Source organism: Equus caballus, chromosome 11 (assembly GCF_041296265.1).
Source record: "Equus caballus isolate H_3958 breed thoroughbred chromosome 11, TB-T2T, whole genome shotgun sequence".
In the NCBI taxonomy this organism is placed as follows: domain Eukaryota; kingdom Metazoa; phylum Chordata; class Mammalia; order Perissodactyla; family Equidae; genus Equus; species Equus caballus.
Window position 1 is genome coordinate 37,798,371 of NC_091694.1, and position 19,686 is coordinate 37,818,056.

At 36.1% G+C, this 19,686-nt stretch overlaps 1 protein-coding gene across 2 annotated transcripts in view; it reads left to right on the plus strand.

Annotated features, from left to right (window-relative positions):
• The window catches only part of SLFN12 (schlafen family member 12), a 43,207-nt gene that overhangs the window by 14,767 nt on the left and 8,754 nt on the right, over nucleotides 1-19,686 (plus strand). The window contains exon 3 of one of the 2 annotated variants that reach the window (XM_070227635.1): nucleotides 670-750. In XM_070227635.1, the coding sequence (XP_070083736.1) occupies nucleotides 670-750 (81 nt within the window). Of the gene's footprint in view, nucleotides 1-669; nucleotides 793-19,686 lie in introns of both variants that reach the window. The other variant, XM_070227634.1, reaches the window with a different exon arrangement.

Genomic DNA, 19,686 nt, shown 5'->3' on the forward strand with positions numbered 1-19,686 from the left:
GATGAGTGCCATAGGTCTGCACCCAGGATCTGAACCAATGCATCCCGGGCTGCTGAAGCACAGCGTGCAAACTTAACCACTGAGCTAGCCCCAACCATTTCTTTCTTTCAGGAATACTTGCCTCTTTTGTTTACTTGCTCTTTCATCTTTCCACTTATTTCCCTTAAAACCTCTTCCTCTCCTGTTTTTTCCATTTGTGAGGCAAAATGTAACCCTAAATTGGACTAACGAAAGAAAAATGTTGGTATTTTATCTTATTTTGGAAAAGGAAAGCCTCAAATGAAATTATACCAGCACTAGCAACTTCCAAAATCTCTGAAAACACAAGCTTCTTCCTTAGAATCTGCACAAAACTCAGCTCTCCGTCACTAGCCATCACATCTTCTAATTCTAATTGCTTGTAAAATGAACCCAGTTATATGGTAAGGTATTCAATTACTATTAAAACATTTTTCCCATTAATTTTCATTCCAGGTATAGTATGTTTCAGCAGCATCAAGGATTAAATTTACAATTTGTGTCTGACCTAGGAATCTAACCGCAATGTCTAATAACAATATTTCTATTGGGAAAATGGGGTTCTTCTAAGCAGACGTTCGATCAACTATGCTTTAGTTAGTTGGGGCTCTCCTCTGTGGCAAATTAAGAATGTCTTTTTGTTTTTTTAAGATTTTTCCAGCTTATTTGAAGAGATGGGGCTTCAGCGAAGTAGGTTGTCACCAATTCCCCGGAGTCAGCCTCTTGATAATTGTAAGCATTTGGAAAGTTGGGAGCAGAGATGTCACCTTCCAGGTAGTTTTATTCTGGCTTCTTTGGACTTGTTGGTGTGAATGTGTTCAAGCCTCCTTCTCTTTAGATCAGCTTTATCTTGAAATTTTTTTTCTTCTTCTCCCCAAAACCCGCCACTACATAGCCGTATATTCTAGTTTAGGTCCCTCCAGCTGTGCCATATGGGACGCTGCCCCAGCACGGACCAATGAGCAGTGCTAGGTCCGCGCCCAGGATCCGAACCGGTGAAACCCTGGGACTCCGAAGCAGAACGTGCAAACCCAACCACTCGGCCACGGGGCCGGCCCCCAGATTTTATCTTGAAATTTGTCATCAAAGCACATTCTGGTGTTTATGGGAATAAGTGTTTTTAGTCATTGATTGTGTCGAAGTATAATTCTATAGATTTTGATTAGAGTTTTCTTGGTGTAATAGGAACGCCTTTAATTGAAAGTAAGAGAAACTCAACTCAGTTTAGTTGAAACAAAAAAGGAAGTATATCATGTCAACTGGGAAGTCTAGATTGGGGCCACATGGCTATATTCAATTACTGAGGAAATGCCATCAGTTCTCCCCATCTCTGATTTATCTGTTTTTGTTGTTACTGTTTATGGGCAACATGTTTTCTACTATATGAACAGTGTTACCTTGAATACTCTTGTTCCGTCTTCTAGTACATATCTGCAAGTTTCTCTTGAGTGCATACCTAGAAGTGGAATTGGTGGGTCAGGAGGCATGTGAATATTCAAGTAATAAGGAAATGCCAAATTGTTTTCCAGAGTAGATGGGTCACTTTGCTCCCATCAACAATATATTAGGAATGCCACGTCTTCTGCAGTTGTCAGACTTCTCATCATCTTTCTTCTCCTCCTCTTTCTCACCCTCCTTCTTCCTAGTCAAAAGGTACAAATTGTATCTCTTTGTGCTGTGCATTTCCCTGATTGTTAATTTCGTTGAGCGCCTCTTTATATACTTATTGGGCATATGTATTTCATCTTCTATGAAATACCTATTCTGTCTTTTGCCCATTTTTCTATTAGGATTTTGTCTTTTTGCAATTGAGTTGTAGGAGTAATTTACAGATTCTAGATCCCAAATCCTCTTTTGATCATAGGTATTACAGAGTACAGATGTACTTTCCAAGTTTGTGGCTTGCATTTTCTGTTTTCTTAAGGCATACTATGATCATCAGTAGTTTCAAATTTTAGTATAATCAAACGTACCATATTTTAATTTTGTGGTTTAGTGCTCTTTGTGCCTGTGTAAGAGATCCTTTTCTACCTTAAGATTAGAATGGTATTTCCTTTCATTTTCTTCCAGAAGTTTCAAAGTTTTGCACATTACATTTAACATTTAAATCCTCAATCCATCTCAACAGACAGTGATGTAGGGGTGCTATTTCATTTATTCCATGTGGATAAACACTTTTCCACCTCCAGTTACTGAATAGTTCCACATTCACTGACTCATTTGCTACCGCCTCCAGCATATTACTACGTATATCCATGTAGAGCCCTGTTTCTGGAGTGTCTGTTACGTTCCCTTGGTCAGTTTGTCTATCCCTATGTACACGATACCGTCTTAAAATTGTAAGCTTATACTAAGTACCAGTATCTGGTAGAGTAAATCCCCCTACTTTTGTTCTTTTTCTTTGAGAGTGTCTTGGTAATTTTAGTCATTTAATCTATCATATAAATTTTAGAATCTGCTTAAGTGTGACAAAAAATCCTTTGGGGATTTTGATTGTAGTTACGATGAATCTCTAGATAGGTTTGGGAAGAGATTACGTATTTACATCAGTCAGTCTCTGTACTCTTGAACATAGGAAATCTCTCCACTTACTTATAAATTTCTGCATACAAGTTTTGTACATCTTTTTTTATTTTTATTTTTTAAGTTAATTTTTATTGAGTTTATGATAGTTTACAACCTTGTGAAATTTCAGTTGTACATTATTGTTTTTCAGTCATGTTGTAGGTGCACCACTTCACCCTTTGTGCCCAGCCCCACCCCCCTTTCCCCTGGTAGCCACTAATCTGTTCTCTGTGTCCACGTGTTTAAATTCCACATATGAGTGGAGTCATATGGAAATTGTCTTTCTCTATCTGGCTTACTTCACTTAACATAATTCCCTCAAGGTCCATCCATGTTGTTGTGAATGGGACGATTTTGTTCTTTTTTTATGGCTGAGTAGTATTCCATTGTATATATATACACCATATCTTCTTTATCCAATCATCAGTTGATGGGCACGTAGGTTGCTTCCACATCTTGGCTATTGTAAATGCTGCTGCAATGAACCTAGGGGTGCATGGGACTTTCGGAATTGCTGATTTCACGTTCTTTGGATAGATACCCAGTAGTGGGATAGCTGGGTCATATGATATTTCTATTTTAAATTTTTTGAGAAATCTCCATACTGTTTTCCATAGTGGCTGCACCACTTTGCATTCCCACCAGCAATGTATGAGGGTTCCTTTTTCTCCGCAACCTCTGCAACATTTGTTATTTTTTGTTTTGGTTATTTCTGCCATTCTAATGGGTGTAAGGGGGTATCTTAGTGTAGTTTTGATTTGCATTTCCCCAATGATCAGTTATGATGAACATGTTTTCATGTGCCTATTGGCCATCCGTATTTCTTCTTTGGAGAAATGTCTGTTCATGTCCCCTGCCCATTTTTTGATCAGGTTGTTTGATTTTTCGTTGTTGAGTTGTGTGATTTCTTTATATATTATGAAGATTAACCCTTTGTCGAATATATGACTTGCAAATATTTTTTCCCAATTGGTGGGTTGTTTTGTTTAATCCTATTTTCCCTTGCCTTGAAGAAGCTCTTCAGTCTGATGAAGTCCCATTTGTTTATTCTTTCTATTGTTTCCCTTGTCTGAGAAGACATGGTGTCTGAAGAGATCCTTTTGATACTGATGTCAAAGAGTGTACTGCCTACATTTTCTTCTAGAAGTCTTATGGTTTCAGGTCTTACCTTTAGGTTTTTGATCCATTTTGAGTTTATTTTTGTGAATGGTGAAAAAGAATGGTCAATTTTCATTTTTTTACATGTGGCTTTCCAGTTTTCCCAGCACCATTTGTTGAAAAGACTTTCTTTTCTGCATTGTATGCCCTCAGCTCCTTTGTCGAAGATTAGCTGTCCATAGATGTGTGGTTTTATTTCTGGGCTTTCAATTCTGTTCCATTGATCTGTGCACCTGTTTTTGTACCAGTACCATGCTGTTTTGATTACTGTAGCTTTCTAGTATGTTTTGAAGTCAGGGATTGTGATGCCTCCAGCTTTGTTCTTTTTTCTCAGGATTGCTTTAGCAATTCTGGATATTTTGTTGCCCCACATGAATTTTAGGATTCTTTGTTCTCTTTCTGTAAAGAACGTCCTTGAGATTCGGATTGGGACTGCACTGAATCTGTAGATTGCTTTAGGTAGTGTGGACATTATAACTATGTTTATTCTTACAATCCACATGCATAGAATTTCCTTCCATTTCTTTATGTCGTCATCAATTTCTTTCAGGAAAGCCTTGTAATTTTCGTTGTATAAGTCTTTGACTTCCTTAGTTAAATTCACCCCCGAGGTATTTTATTCTGTTTGTTGCGATTGTGAATGGTATTGTGTTCTTGAGTTCTTTTTCTGTTAGTTCGTTATTAGAGTATAGAAATGCTACTGACTTATGTATGTTGATTTTATACCCTGCAACTTTGCTGTAGTTGTTGATTACTTCTAAAAGTTTTCTGAAGCATTCTTTAGGGTTTTCTATATATAAGATCATGCCGTCTGCAACCAGCAAGAGTTTCACTTCTTCACTCCCTATTTGGATTCCTTTTATTCCTTTCTCTTACCTAATTGCTCTGACCAAAACCTCCAGTACTATGTTGAATAAGAGTGGTGATAGTGGGCATCCTTGTCTCACTCCTGTTTTCAGGGGATGGTGCTCAGTTTTTGCCCATTGAGTATGATGTTGGCTGTGGGTTTGTTGTATATGGCCTTTATTATGTTGAGGTAATTTCCTTCCATCTCTGTTTTGTTCAGAGTTTTTATCATAAATGGCTGTTGGATCTTGTCAAATGCTTTCTCTGCATCTATTGAGATGATCATGTGATTTTTATTCCTCAATTTGTTGATGTGGTGTATCACGTTGATTGATTTGTGGATGTTGAACCATCCCTGTGTCCCTGGTATGAACCCCACTTGATCATGATGTATGATCCTTTTGATGAATTGCTGAATTCAGGTTGCCAAAATTTTGTTGAAAATTTTTGCATGTATCTTCATCAGTGATAGTGACTTGTAGTTCTTTTTCATGCTGTCCCTGTCAGGCTTTGGTATTAGCGTGATGTTGGCCTTGTAGAATGTGTTAGGAAGTGTTCCATCCTCCCTAATTTTTTGGAATAGCTTGAAAAGGATAGGTATTAAATCCTCTCTGAAAGTTTGGTAGAATTCCCCAGGAAAGCCATCTGGTCCTGGGGTTTTATTCTTTGGGATGTTTTTGATTGCTGTTTCAGTCTCTCTCCTTGTGATTGGTCTGTTCAGATTATCTGCTTCTTCTTGACTTAGCTTTGGGAGATTGTAAGAGTCTAAGAATTTATCCATTTCCTCTAGGTTATCTATTTTGTTGGCATATAGTTTTTCATAGTATTCTCTTATAATCCATTGTATTTCTGTTGTTGTTTCTCCTCGCTCATTTCTGATTTTGTTTATTTGAGCTTTCTCTCTTTTTTTCCTTGTAAGTTTGGCTAGGGGTTTGTCAGTTTTATTTATCTCCTCAAAGAACCAGCTCTTTGTTTCATTGATCCTTTCTACTGCCTTTTTTGTTTCAATAGCATTTATGTCTGCTCTGATTTTTATTATTTTTCTCCTTCTGCTGACTTTGGGCTTTGTTTGTTCTTCTTTCTCTAATTCAGTTAGGTGTAATTTGAGATTGCTTATTTGGGATTTTTCTTGTTTGTTAAGGTATGCCTGTATTGTGATGAATTTCCCTCCTAATACAGCTTTTGCTGTATCCCATATGAGTTGGTATGGCATGTTATCATTTTCATTTGTCTCCAGGTATTTGTTCATTTCTTCTTTAATTTCTTCAATGATCCATTGCTCGTTCAATAGCATATTGTTTAGTCTGCACATCTTTGTCTCTTTCTCAGCTTTTTTCTTGTAATTAATTTCTAGCTTTATAGCATTATGATTGGAGAAGATGCTTGTTATTATTTCAATTTTTTTAAATTTATAGTGGCTTGCCTTGTTTCCCAACATATGGTCTATCCTTGAGAATGTTCCATGCTCACTTCAGAAGAATGTGGATTCTGCTGTTTTTGGATGGAGTTTTCTATATATGTCTAAGTCCACCTGTTTTAGCTTTTCGTTTAATTCCACTGTTTCCTTGTTGATTTTCTGTCTGGATGATCTGTCCAATGATGTGAGTAGGGTGTTGAGGTCCCCTCCTATTATTGTGTTATTTTTGATATCTTCTTTTAGGTTTGTTAATAGCTGCTTTATGAACTTTAGTGCTCTTGTGTTGGGTGCATAGATATTTATAAGCGTTATTTCTTCTTGATGTAGTGTCCCTTTGATCATTATATACTGACCCTCTGTGTCTCTCTTTACCTTCGTTATCTTGAAGTCTACTTTGTCTGATATAAGTATTGCGACACCTGCTCTCTTTTGTTTGCCATTAGCTTGGAGTATCGTCTTCCACCCTTTCACTCTGAGCCTGTATTTGTCATCGGAGCTGAGATGTGTTTCCTGGAGGCAACAAATTGTTGGATCTTGTTCTTTAATACATCTTGCCATTCTGTGTCTTTTTATTGGATAATTCAATCCTGTTACATTGGGGGTGATTATTGATGTCTGAGGGCTTAATGCTGCCATTCTGTCACTTGTTTTGCGGTTTTCCTGCATTTCCCTTGTTTCTCGTCCTGTGTGTTTTAGCTTACCCATTGACTTCTGCAATTTCTTATGCTGGGTTTCTTTTCTTTTTCCTTATTTATTTTTTGTGTATCTGTTTTGTTTTTTAGTTTAGTGGCTACCCTGAAGTTTGTATTCAGAATGTCGTGCATAACATGGTCCATTTTCTGGTGGCCTCTTATTTCCTTAGCCTAAACTGATTCACTCCCTTTCCTCCTCCCCTCCTAAGTTATTCTCATATCTTATTCCAACTTGTGTTGTGAGTTTGTGGTTAAAGTGATGATTGTCTTTGTTTTTGGTCTCTTCCTTCTCTTTATCCTACGGCTAGTCTTGAATATTTGCTATCCTATTCTGATTCTGTTTGTCTCCTACTCTGTGTTTTGTGAGCCCTTTCTCCCTTTTTTTCTTTTTTCAGGTATGAGGGCCTTTTTGAGGATTTCTTGTAGGGGGCATCTCGTGGCTATGAAGTCCCTTAGCTTTTTTTTGGTCTGGAAAGGGTTTAATTGCTCCCTCATATCTGAAGGATATTTTTGCTGGGTAGAGTATTCTTGGCTGAAGATTTTTATCTTTTAAAGTTTTGAATATGTCATTCCAATCTCTCCTAGCTTGTAAGGTTTCTGTGGAGAAATCCACTGAAAGTCTGATATGGGTTCCTTTGTAGGTTATTTTCTTCTGCCTTGCTGCCCTGAGTATTCTTTCTTTGTCATTCATTTTTGCCAGTTTTACTACTATATGCCTTGCAGTAGGTCTTTTTACATTGATATATCTAGGAGATCTGAAAGCTTCCTCCACACACATTTCCCTCTCATTCCCTAGATTTGGGAAGTGCTCTGCTGTTATTTCTTTGAGCATGCTTTCTGCTCCATTCTCCTTTTCTTCACCTTCAGGGATACCTATAATTCTTACGTTGCATTTCTTCATTGAGTCGGATATTTTTGGAGATTTTCTTCATTTCTTGTTAGTCTTAGTTCTCTCTCTTCCTCTGTCTGGAGCCATTCAACCTGTCTATCTTCAATTATGCTGATTTGCTCCTCTATGATGTCCATATGGGCATTCAGGGAATCCATATTTTGTTTTATCTGATCCATTGTATTTTTCATCTCTAGTATTTCTGATTGATTCTTCTTTATAGTTTCAATCTCTTTTGCGATGTTACTCCAGAACTCATTGAATTGTTTCTCTATATTTTCTTTTACCTTATTGAATTTTTTGACAATAGCTATTCTGAATTCATTGTCATTTAGTTTACTTATTTCCAAGTCCTCAGGACATAATTCTGTGTTTTTATTGTTTTTCTTCTGGTCTGGAGCTTTTATGAATTGTTTGATGCTAGAATGATTTTTTCGCATAGTGATATTATTTGGCTGCAGTTACAGCCTGTTGCCACTGGATGGGGGTCGAGAGCCACATATTCTGAGCCCTCCACCTTCAGCCGAGGATGGCAGGCCCAGGTGGGTTGTGGGGCAGGAGGCACTTTCTCTTGCTTGCAGACCCAGGTTTCCCAATCAGCTCTTGATATCTGGTTTCCTGGGGCCTTGGCTTGATGGGGTCATCCCACACAAAAGCTTTTGCCCTGTTAGAGGGCTTCCTTCTAGGCTGCAAGGGCACTAGGGAGTCCTGGGTGATCCCACAGATGCACAGCCCCTCCCCCGCTCCTTCCCTCACCGGCGGCAGCAATCCCAGTCTCTAGAGGCGGGAGCAAAGTTCTCTCTTACCTCGTTCCAGCTCCTCCGAGGAGGGCTCCAGCCTCTCCACCCTCCATTGTTTGGCTGCTGTGGGTCTTGAAGGATTCCTATCCTATTAGGATATTTTTTGTTGGAATATGGTTGCTCCTTTTTGTTGTACGTTGGAGGGGAGAGAGTCCCAGGCAAGCTCACTCCACCATGATGCTGATGTCACTCAAGTTTTGTACATCTTCTGTTAAATTTATTGTTACGTCTTTTGTTACTAGGTTCTTTTAATATTTGTTGTTGTAAATGATGTTTTTCTTTAAAAGGTACATTTTCTTAGTGTTTATTTCTGGCGTGTAGAAATGCTGTTGATTTTATATTAGACCACCTCAGTAGACTTTCTTTTTATTTTTAATACTTTTTCTATAGATTCTTTTTTTTTTTTTTTTGAGGAAGACTAGCCCTGAGCTAACATCTGCTGTCAATCCTCCTCTTTTTGCTGAGGAAGACTTGCCATGAGCTAACACCTGTGCCCATCTTCCTCTACTTTATATGTGGGATGCCTACCACAGCATGGCTTGCCAAATGGTGCCATGTCCACACCTGGGATCTGAACCTGTGAACCCTAGGCCGCCAAAGCGGAACATGCAAACTTAACTGCTGCGCCACCAGGCTGGACTCCTATAGATACTTTTTATGTTCTTTGTAAACACTTATACTGATTATAAAATATTTTGTCTCCTTCTGCTTTTAATTTTTATGCTTTATGCTTTAAATTTTTTCCCCAATCTTTATGCTTTTAATTTTTTCTTGTCTTAATGAACCAATGAGGACTTTCACTATAATTCTGAATGGAAATGGTCTCATTTTGAATCTTTATACTTCTGTGGCTTTCTCATTTAAATTGAGGTTTGCTTTAGGTATTTTTGAATAAAGCATTTATCAGCTTAAGGATGTTCAATGATATTCGTAGTTCACTAAATGCCTTTTCTTTCTATCCTGAATGAATATTGAATTTTATCAAGCACATTTTCTATTTCTGTTGACGTGATCATATGTTTATCCCTTTAATTTGTTAATTGACAAATGATATGTTACTGTTTTATATTAAACCATTTTTGCATTCCTGTAACAAATCCAAATGGATATTGGAGTATAATCTCTTTTATACACTTTTATTCAATTTGCTAATATTTCATTCGGAATTTTTGCATCTAAGTCCATGAGCTAGTAATTCAAGGGCTAGTAATGGTCCTCTTTCTTTCTTTGTCTAATGTTTGTATCAAAATAACCATGGAATCAAAATGAGTTGGGGATTATTTCTTCTTTTTCTATCCTGTCAAAAAATTTGTATAAGATTGGAATGATACGTTGCTTGAAATTTGATAGAACTTGCCTGTAAAACTGTCTGGGCCCTTTGTGAGAAGATGTTAACTGTTTCTAGTTCTTTAGTAATTAAAGGATTACCCACGTTTTCTATTTCCTCTTGAGTTAATTTTGGTAAATTATATTTTTTAGGAAGCTTAATTTCAGTAGCTAGCATTTCAGTGTCAGTCTGACTTATCTTTCACATTCTTATTTTCAGTTTGTTTATTCTTACTTTCTTATGAGAACAAAGCAGATTGGTTTCAAAAATTTACTTGTTTTGTGAGGTAAATGCTTTTTAAACAGTATGCTTTTCCTAGGTATCTTCGGTGTTAATTTTCTGTCTTGTATTCTGCTCTAAAATATTTTCACTAACCCCTTTAGTAGAAAATGTGGTATTTAGGGCCTATTACATAAAATACTATTAGGTCAAAGGGATTCAGAATGCCCCAAACTAGCCCAAACTGGAGCTCCCCTTCCTTAGAAATTCCTGAGAGAGAGATGAACACAATAGACAATGATACCTTTTGTGGTCTGGGCTGGAACCGGTGACTTACACTGTCGGTCTGCATGGAACCTTTCCCTTGACCCAAGCTAAATTTCCTCTAAGTTACAGGAAGTTTCTAGAACCTAAATGCTCACTTTAATTGCTGAATATTTATTGTTAAAGTTTATTCCTAGTAATTGCAAGTCTTATTGCTTCTGGAATTAAATTATTTTATTATATTTTTGACTGTGAATTACTGTTATATAGGAAAATGTTACCATTAATATTTTTATTATATCAAACCATTCTTCTAATAATTAGAATAGCTTTTCAGTTATTTCTCCTGGTTTTTTAGTCACACCGTAATAAAGTTAATTTGGCTCATTCTCTTCCAGTAGTTATGTTATTTCTTTTCTTTAGATAATGCTTTTCTAAGATTGTGAAATATGACTACAGAAACATATATAAAACAAAAAGAAACAGTATAATGAAATAGTTGTGTGCAAACAGCTGCATGTCTACCACACAAATCAGAAAATAGATCGTTGATAGCACCCTAAAAATCTATGTATTCTGTGTTCTTTCCCAGTCACACACCCACCATGGATTACCTCTGTCCTGATTTTATGGTAATCACGTTTTCACTGTTCTTTGTAATTTTATCTTCTATGTGTCCATCACTAAAAATACAACTTTGTTTTGCTTATTTTTGAACTAATTAAAATGGAACTGTGCTGTATATATTGGTTTTGTGGTGCTTCTTCATTCAAAATTATGCTTGTCAGATGTTGCCTATAGTTCTTTAATTTTCCTTGCAATAAAATATTCCTATGTGAACACACGATTTATTTATATATTCTATTACTGTGTTGATTTGAGTCATATCCAGTTTGATCTATTGTGAAGAATGCTGCTTCAAACACCCTGTGGGCATTTGCATGAGTTTTTCCTGAGCACATCCCGAGAAGTGGAATTGTTGGGTCAAGGATATTTGTATCTTTAACTTCAGTAGATAATGCCACAGTGTTTCTAAATTTACAAGCCCACTCAATCTCCACATCCTTGGCCACACAAAATAGGCAACATTTTAAAAAATTTTAATCTAGAAGTATCGTATTGTGAGGTGTATTTGCATTTATGTTTTTCTTTGGTTACTAATGAAGTTGAGAAGTTTCTTATGTGTTTATTGATCACTGGAGATTCCTTCTCTAGGAAATGTTGCTTAAAGCATTTTTCTTTCAGTTTGACATTTTTTCCTTACTGATTTGTAGAAATTTTTTTTAAAATCTAGATACAAGTCTTCTATTTGTTATTTATGTTGCAAATATCTTCTCGTACTGTGTGACTTTTCCTACTCTCCATATGGTGTCTTTTGATGAAAAGTAGTTCTTAATTTTCATGAAGTCATATTTATCATTTTTTCCTGGAGTTTTCTTTGTGGAGATATTTTTGATTACTGAATGGATTTTCTTTAAAGATTATAGTATTACTCAGTTGTTTTATTTCTTTTTTAGTCAATTTTGGCAAGTTATAATTTTCTAGAAATTTGTGTCTTCTAAATTTTCAAATTCAGTCACATAAAATTATTCATTATAATCTCTTATAATTTTTCATGTCTGCAGAATCTGTAGTGATGTCCATTTTGCATTCCTGATACTGGTTGTTTGTACTTTTTCTATTTTTAAATTCTTGACCAGTTTTGCTGGAAGGTTGACATATTTTTTCCAAGAACTAACTTTAGACTTTATTAATTGTCCCTATTGTATGTTTGTTTCCTTTTAAAATTAGTTTTTGCTCTTATTTGTGTTATGTCCTATTTTATTTGGGTTTATTTTGCTGCTCTTTTTCTTGTTTCTTGAGATGATGCTTAACTCAATATTAATTCTTTTTTTTTTCTAATATAAGCACTTAAAATACTCATCTTTATGTCCCATTATTAAATGCAATTTTTTGGTTAAAGTATAACATATATATAGAAAAGTGCAGAAACCATACACACTTGATAAATTTTCACAGAGTGAACACACCTCTGTAAATTAATATCCATATAAAAAAAAAGCCTTTATTTATTTTATGAGGAACATTCACCCCAAGCTAACATCCATTGCCAATCTTCCTTGGTTGTTTTTTTTTTTTTTTTTTTTGCTTGTGGAAGCTTAGCCATGAGCTAACATCTATGCCAATCTTTCTTTATTTTTTGGATGTGGGATGCCTCCACAGCATGGCTGATGAGTGGAGTAGGTCCATGTCCAGAATCTGAACCTGTGAACCCAGGCCACCAGAGCAGAGCGCGTGGAACTTAAATCCCTGGGCCATGGGGCTGGCTCCCCACAACACCATTTACTGAAGAGACTTTCGTTTCTCCATTGGATTTTCTTGGCTCCCTTGTTGAAAATTAGCTGTCCATAGATGTGTGAGGTTATTTCTGGGCTCTCAATTCTGTTCCATTGATATGTGTGTCTGTTTTTGTGCCAGTACCATGCTGTTTTGATTACTGTAGCTTTGTAGTATATTTTGGAATCAGAGAGTGTGGTACCTCCAGCTTTATTCTTTTTTCTCAGGATGCCTTTGGCTATTTGGGGTCTTTTGTTGTTCCATGTACATTTTAGGATTCTTTGTTCTATTTCTGTGAAAAATGTCATTGGAGCTCTGATAGGGATTGCATTGAATCTGTGGATTGCTTTAGGAAGTATGGATATTTTAACTGTGTTATTTCTTCCAGTTTATGAGCACAGAATATCTTTTTGTTTCTTTGTGTATTTTTTTATTTCTTTCAACACTGTTTTATAGTTTTCAATATATAGGTCTTTACTTCCTTGATTAAATTTATTCCTAAGTATTTTATTCTTTTGGTTGCAATTATAAATGGGATTGTATTCTTCATTTCTCTTTCTACTATCTCGTTGTTAGTGTATAGAAACACAAGTGATTTTTGTATGTTGTTTTGTATCCTGCAACTTTACTTTATTCGTTTATTATTCTTAAAAGTTTTTTTGTGGATTCTTTAGGGTTTTCTATATATAAAATCATGTTATCTGCAAATAGTGACAATTTTACTTCTTCCTTTTTAATTTGGATCCCCTTAATTTCTTTCTCTTGCCTGATTGCTCTGGCTGGGACTTCCAATACTATATTGAATAAGAGTGGTGACAGTGGGCATCCTTCTCTGGTTCCTGTTCTTAGAGGGATAGCTTTCAGTTTTTCACCATTGCGTATGATATTAGCTGTGGGTTTGTCATATATGGCCCTTATTATATTGAGATACTTTCCTTCTATACCCATTTTACTCAGAATTTTTATCATAAATGGATGCTGTATCTTGTTGAATGCTTTCTCTGCATCCATTGAGATGATCATGTGATTTTTTTTCTTCATTTTGTTGATGTGGTATATCGTGTTGATTGATTTGTGGATGTTGAACCATCCCTGCATCCCTGGAATACATCCCACTTGATCATGGTGTTTGGTCTTTTTAATTTATTGTTCTATTTGATTTGCTAGTATTTTTGTTGAGGATTTTTGCATTTATATTCATCGGTGATACTGGCCTGTAATTTTCTTTGTTTGTGTTGCCCTTATCTGGTTTCGGTATCAGGATAATGTTGGCCTCATAGAATAAGTCAGGCAGCTGCCCTTCCTCTTCAACTTTTTGGAAGAGTTTGAGGAGGATAGGTTTTAACTCTTCTTTGAATGTTTAGTAGAAGTCACTGGGGAAGCCATTTGGTCCTGGAATTTTGTTTTTTGGGAGATTTTGATTACTGTTCCAATCGCCTTACTAGTGATCTAGCAATTCTCTATTTCTTCTTGATTGAGTTTTGGAAGGTTGTATGATTCTAAGAATTTATCCATTTCTTCTAGATTATCCAATTTGTTGGCATATAGCTTTTCATAATATTCTCTCAGAATCCTCTGTATTTCTGAGGTGTCCATTGTAATTTCTCCTCTTTTGTTTCTGATTTTGTTTGAGCCTTTTCTTTTTTTTTCTTGGTGAGTCTAGCAAAGATTTGTCAGTTTTGTTTATTTTTTCAGAGAACCAGCTCTTAGTTTCATTGTTCTTTTCTATTGTTTTTTCGTCTTTATTTCATTTATTTCTGCTCTGATTTTTATTATTTCCTTCCTTCTACTGATTTGGGGCTTTGATTTTTCTTCTTTTTCTGTTTCCTTTAGGTGTGCTGTTAGGTTGGTTGTTTGTGATTTTTCTTGTTTCTTGAATTAGACCTATATTGCTATAAATGTCCCTCTTAGTACCGCTTTTGTTGTATCCCACAAATTTTGGCATGTTGTATTTTCATTTTCATTTATCTCCAGGTATTTTTTTATTTCTCCTTTGATTTCTGTGTTGGTCCAGGAGCTGTTCAGTAGCCCTTTATTTAATATCCACATATTTGTGGCTTTTCCAGCTTTCTTCTTGTGGTTGATTTCTAGTTTCCTATTTTTGTGGTGAAAAAAGATGCTTGGTATTATTTCAACCTTCTTAAGTTTATTGAGACTTGTTTTGTGGCCTAATATGTGATCTATCCTGGAGAATATTCCATGTGCATTTGAAAAGAATGTGTGTTCTGCAATTTTTGGATGGAGTGTTCTGTATATATCTCCAAAGTCCATCTGGTCTAATGTGTCATTTAAGGCAATGTTTCCTTATTGATCTTCTGTTTGGATGCTCTATCCATTGTTATAAGTGGAGTGTTAAAGTCCCCTACTACTTTTGTGTTATTATCTATTTCTCCTTTTATGTCTGGTAATAATTGTTTTATATATTCAGGTGCTTCTGTGTTGGGTGCATAGACATTTATGAGTGTTGTGTCCTCTTGTTGGATTGTTCCTTTTATCATTATGTAGGGCCCTTCTTTGTTTCTTGTTACAGTCTTTGCTTTAACGTCCGTTTTGTTTAAAGTATTGCTACCCCAGCTTTGTTTTCATTGCCATTTGCATGAAGTATCTTATTCTGCCCCTTCACTTTCAGTTTGTGAGTGTCTTTAAAAGGTCTGAAGTGTTTCTCTTGCATGCAGCATATATATGGATCTTGGGTTTTTTAATCCATTCATCCACCCTGTGTCTTTTGATTGGAGCATTTAGCCCATTGAAATTTAAAGTAGTTATTCATAAGTATGTACTTGTTGCCATTTTGTTACCTTTTCCTGGGTATTTTAGTAGTTCTTCTCTGTTACTTTCTTCTTCTCTTGTTCTCTTCCCTTGTGATTTGATGGCTTTCTTAGTATTATGTTTGGGTTCCTTTCTTATTTTTTTTGTGTATTTATTATAGGTGTCTGGTTTATGATTACCCTGAGGTTCATATATAATGATGTATGTAAATAGCAATCTATATTATGTTGATGGTCTCTTAAGTTTGACCTTTTCTAAAAGATGTGCACTTTTACTCCCCTCCCCCCACATTTTATGTTTTGATATCATATTTAACCTCCTTTTTGTGTGTGTGTGTATCCATTAGCCTCATCATGGAGATAGGTATTTTTAGTACTTTTATCTTTTGACTCTCATATTAGCTTTATAGGTGGTTGATCTGCTACCTTTACTGTATATTTGCCTTTACTAGTGACTTTTCTTCTTTGATAATTTTCTTATTCCTATTTGTGGTCTTTTCCACTAAAATAAGTCCTTTTAACATTTCATGTAAGGCTGGTTTGTTAGTGATAAACTCTTTTAGATTTTGCTTGTCTGGAAAACTCTTTACCTCTCTTTCCATTCTGAATGATAACCTTGCTGGGTAGAGTAAGCAAGCTATACTCAAAGTACTGAAAGGACTTTTACTTTCAGCACTTTGAGTATAGCTTGCCACTCCTTTCTAGCCTGTAAGGTTTCTGCTGAGAAGTCAGTTGATGGCCTTATGGGCTTTCCTTTGTATATAACTTGGTGCCTTTCTCCTGCAGCTTTTAGGATTCTCTTTATCGTTAATTTCTGACATTTTAGTTGTAATGTGTCTTGTTGTGTGCCTCTTTGAGTTCATCTTGTTTGGTGCTTTCTGTGCTTCCTGTACCTGGAAGTCTGTTTCCTTCCTTAGGTTAGGAAAGTTTTCAGCTATTGTTTCTTCAAATAGGTTCTCTGTCTCTCTCTTCTCCTTCTGGGACAGCTAAATTATTCTCTTCTCCTTGTGGGACACAGTAATTTCAGGTGTTGGAAGGTGGGGCAGATCCCCTGTATGGCTGTTTGAGATGACCAATGCCACAAGTCAGCAGCTGACACACTCCACTGCCTGTGGGCCCACACACCCCACCAATGCAGTCCTGCCCTGCATGCATGCCCCACCCCACTGAGGCAGACCCACTCACCCCACTGTAGAAGTCCTACACACCTGCCTGCACAGGCCCATCCGTTCCCTGTGTGAGCTGGATTAAATTGATGCTCTAGTGGGTGGAGCAAACCCGTTTTAACAAACCAGAGGAAAAAGTCCAATGGTGTCTGCCAGCATCTGTGTCAGCACACCTGTGGTAGGTCACAATAATGGGTGCCTCCAGTGTCTCAGTCCCTGAGGAGGTGGGTCCAGCTGCCTTCTGCCTCTCTGAGATGCACTCAGATCTTATCAAGTGAGTCTCTTTTACCAAAGGAGTATGCACCTTTCTTGTGATTTTGTGCTGTTTTCTAGAATGAGTGAATCTGTGTGGATCTTTTAAGAGCAGGCTTTTCTTTCTCTTATGTGTGATAACTTTTCTGGGGGTATTCCTTATTGGTTTTAATAGCCAGCAAAGCCAGATATTATAGCACTCGTCTTAGTTGTGCTGAATTCAAAGGTTGCTTATTATGGCATAACTCTCCCGCTCAGATCCCCCAGTCCTCCAGGAAAATCTTTGTAACTTAAGATTGCTCCTAGCTATGAAGCGCTGCAGCTGGAATGCAGCTTTTTCCTTAGCAGAGGGGTATTTCCACTTCTTCCACCTCTGTCAGTATTTTCCCTTGTTGTGGGAGTTCTTTTTACCCAGTTTCCAATTCTCTCGCACAGCCAATTGTTCCACAGGTAGTTGTAGATGTGTTGTGTCCATGGGAGGAGGTGAGTTCAGAGTTCTATGCCACCATCTTCCCAGCAATCCTCTCTGTTCATTTTTATTTAATCTTTTTTCTCTCTATTGTTTACAGTGTATAATTTTAATTTGTCTATCTTTAATTTCACTGATCCTTTCTTCTTCTATCTGTAATCTCCTGGTAAATGCATTCAGTTCATTTCTTCCATTTCAGTTATACTATTTTAGCTCTAGAATTTTCATTTGATTCTTCTTCACAGTTTCTTATTTCTGATGAGATTTCCCATCTGTTCATTAGTTATGCATATCTTTTCTTGAAGTCCTTTAATATATTTATAGTAGCTGCTTTAACATCTTTGTATATCACAATAATGATATGTTTTAAAGGCTGTGGGATCAATCATGTTCCTCTACAGAGTGATTATTGTTCTAATAGGCAGTGAACCTAGATGGGTTCAAATTCAAAACTCTGTGTCTTCTATCATGATGAGCAGCTAAAATTTCTTTTGAATTCTTTCAGATGTCAGCTGCTGCCTTTTTTCCCCCAGGATGTTCCCTGTGCATGTGTAGTTTAGTCCACAGCAATGATCTGTGTGAACTTTATGTGTAGATTTTGGGACTCACTCCCACTGCATCCCCTTCCCTTCTAATACTTCTTTTATAACTTTCCAACTGCTCTGCCAACCTTGATTTTGTCCTCCGACACCTCAAATAGTAAGGCTGTGTTTTTTGGCTCACTGAGCAGTGCACATACTACAGCATGCTCTTAGGAACAATGCTGCAAACTCAAAAATCTCTCCTGTTGCAGTTGTCTTTCAAGAATAGACTGTTTGGCTTATATCTTCTGCTTTGGTTATTCTTCAGTGTCTTTAAGTAGTTAATTTTAAATATTTTGTCCAGATTTTATACTGTGTATGTGTGAGAGGGCTAGTCTGACTATTCTACTCTACCATTGCTAGAAGACAAAAACCTCTTATCTCTTTTTTATTTCTTTTTGCCTTTTTTGTATTAAATATTTTATTTTTCTGTTTTTCTCTCCTCTCAGATTTTAATTATACATTCTTCTATTATTCTTTTCATGTTTATCCTAAGGATTACAGTGCACATTATTATTTTGTTAGTTATTTTACTTCTCTCCAAGTGATGAACTTCATATAACTTATTTTATTGTTTTAAAGCTGTCAGTAATACTTCTATTTGCCTAACATTTGTTCTTTCCAGTAAAATGTATTCATTCCTGAAGTTTAATGCTTCCTTTTGGGATAATTTTCCTTTAAGATGTAGAACTCTGATGTTTCGTGCTGTGTAGATCTTCTGGCAATGAATTCTCTCTCTCCCTTTCTGTTGTCTGGAAATGTTTTAATTTTGCTATTTTTGATACATGTAGAAGTTCACACTAACAAACTTTCTCTTTCAGGACTGTAAGATGTCATTATTACATTCTTCTGGCTTGTAGATTTTCTGTAGAAGAATCAGTCTTAAGTCTTATTGTTGCTTCCTTGAAGATAATGTGTCTTTTTCCCTCTGACTGCTTTTAAGATTTTTCAGCAATGAGATGCTTTTCCATTTATCTGTTGTCTTTAATTTCCTTCACCATAAATGCGAATAAACTAAAATCTTTTCCTCTAAGATCAAGTACAAGGCAAGAATGCTCTCTCTCACCACTTTCAACACAGCACTGGAAGTCCCAGGCAGAGCAGTTAGAGATTTTATAGTTTTCAGTGTACAAAAAGTCTTTCAGTTGTTTGATTAAACTTACTCCTAGGTATTTTATTCTTTTTGTTACTATTGTAAATTGGGTTGTTTTCTTAATTTCCTTTTCAGATAGTTTGTGTTAGTGTATAGAAATGCTACAGATTTTTGTACATTGATTTTGTATCCTGCAATGTTACTGAATGTGTTTGTTAGTTCTAACAGTTATTTTTTTTGTTGAGTCTTTGGGGTTTTCTACATATATGATCATGTCTTCTGAAAACATAATTTTACGTCTTTCTTTCTGATTTGGTTGCCTTTTATTTCCTCTTTTTTTTTTTTGGTCTAACTGCTCTGCCTAGGACTTCCAGTGCTGTGTTGAAAGTGGTGAGAGAGAGCATTCTTGCCTTGTACTTGATCTTAGAGGAAAAGCTTTTTAGTTTTTTCCCATTGATGTTGATGTTAACTGTGGCTTTTCATCTGTGGCTTTTATTGTGTTGAGATAAGCTCCTTTTATACCTATTTTGTTGAGAGGGTTTTTTTTGTTGTTGTTATGAATAGATGTTAAGTTATGTCAAATGCTTTGTCTGCATCTACTGAGATGATCATATTGTTTTTATCTTTCATTCTGTTAATGTGGTATATCACATTGATTTGCGTGTGTTGAACCATCCTTGCATTCCTGGGATAAATCTCACTTAATCATGGCATATATTTCTTTTAATGTGCTTTTGAATTTGATTTGCTAGTATTTTATTAAAGATTTTTGCGTTTTATATTAATTAGGGATATTTGCGCTGGTTTTCGTTTCTTGTGGTGTGT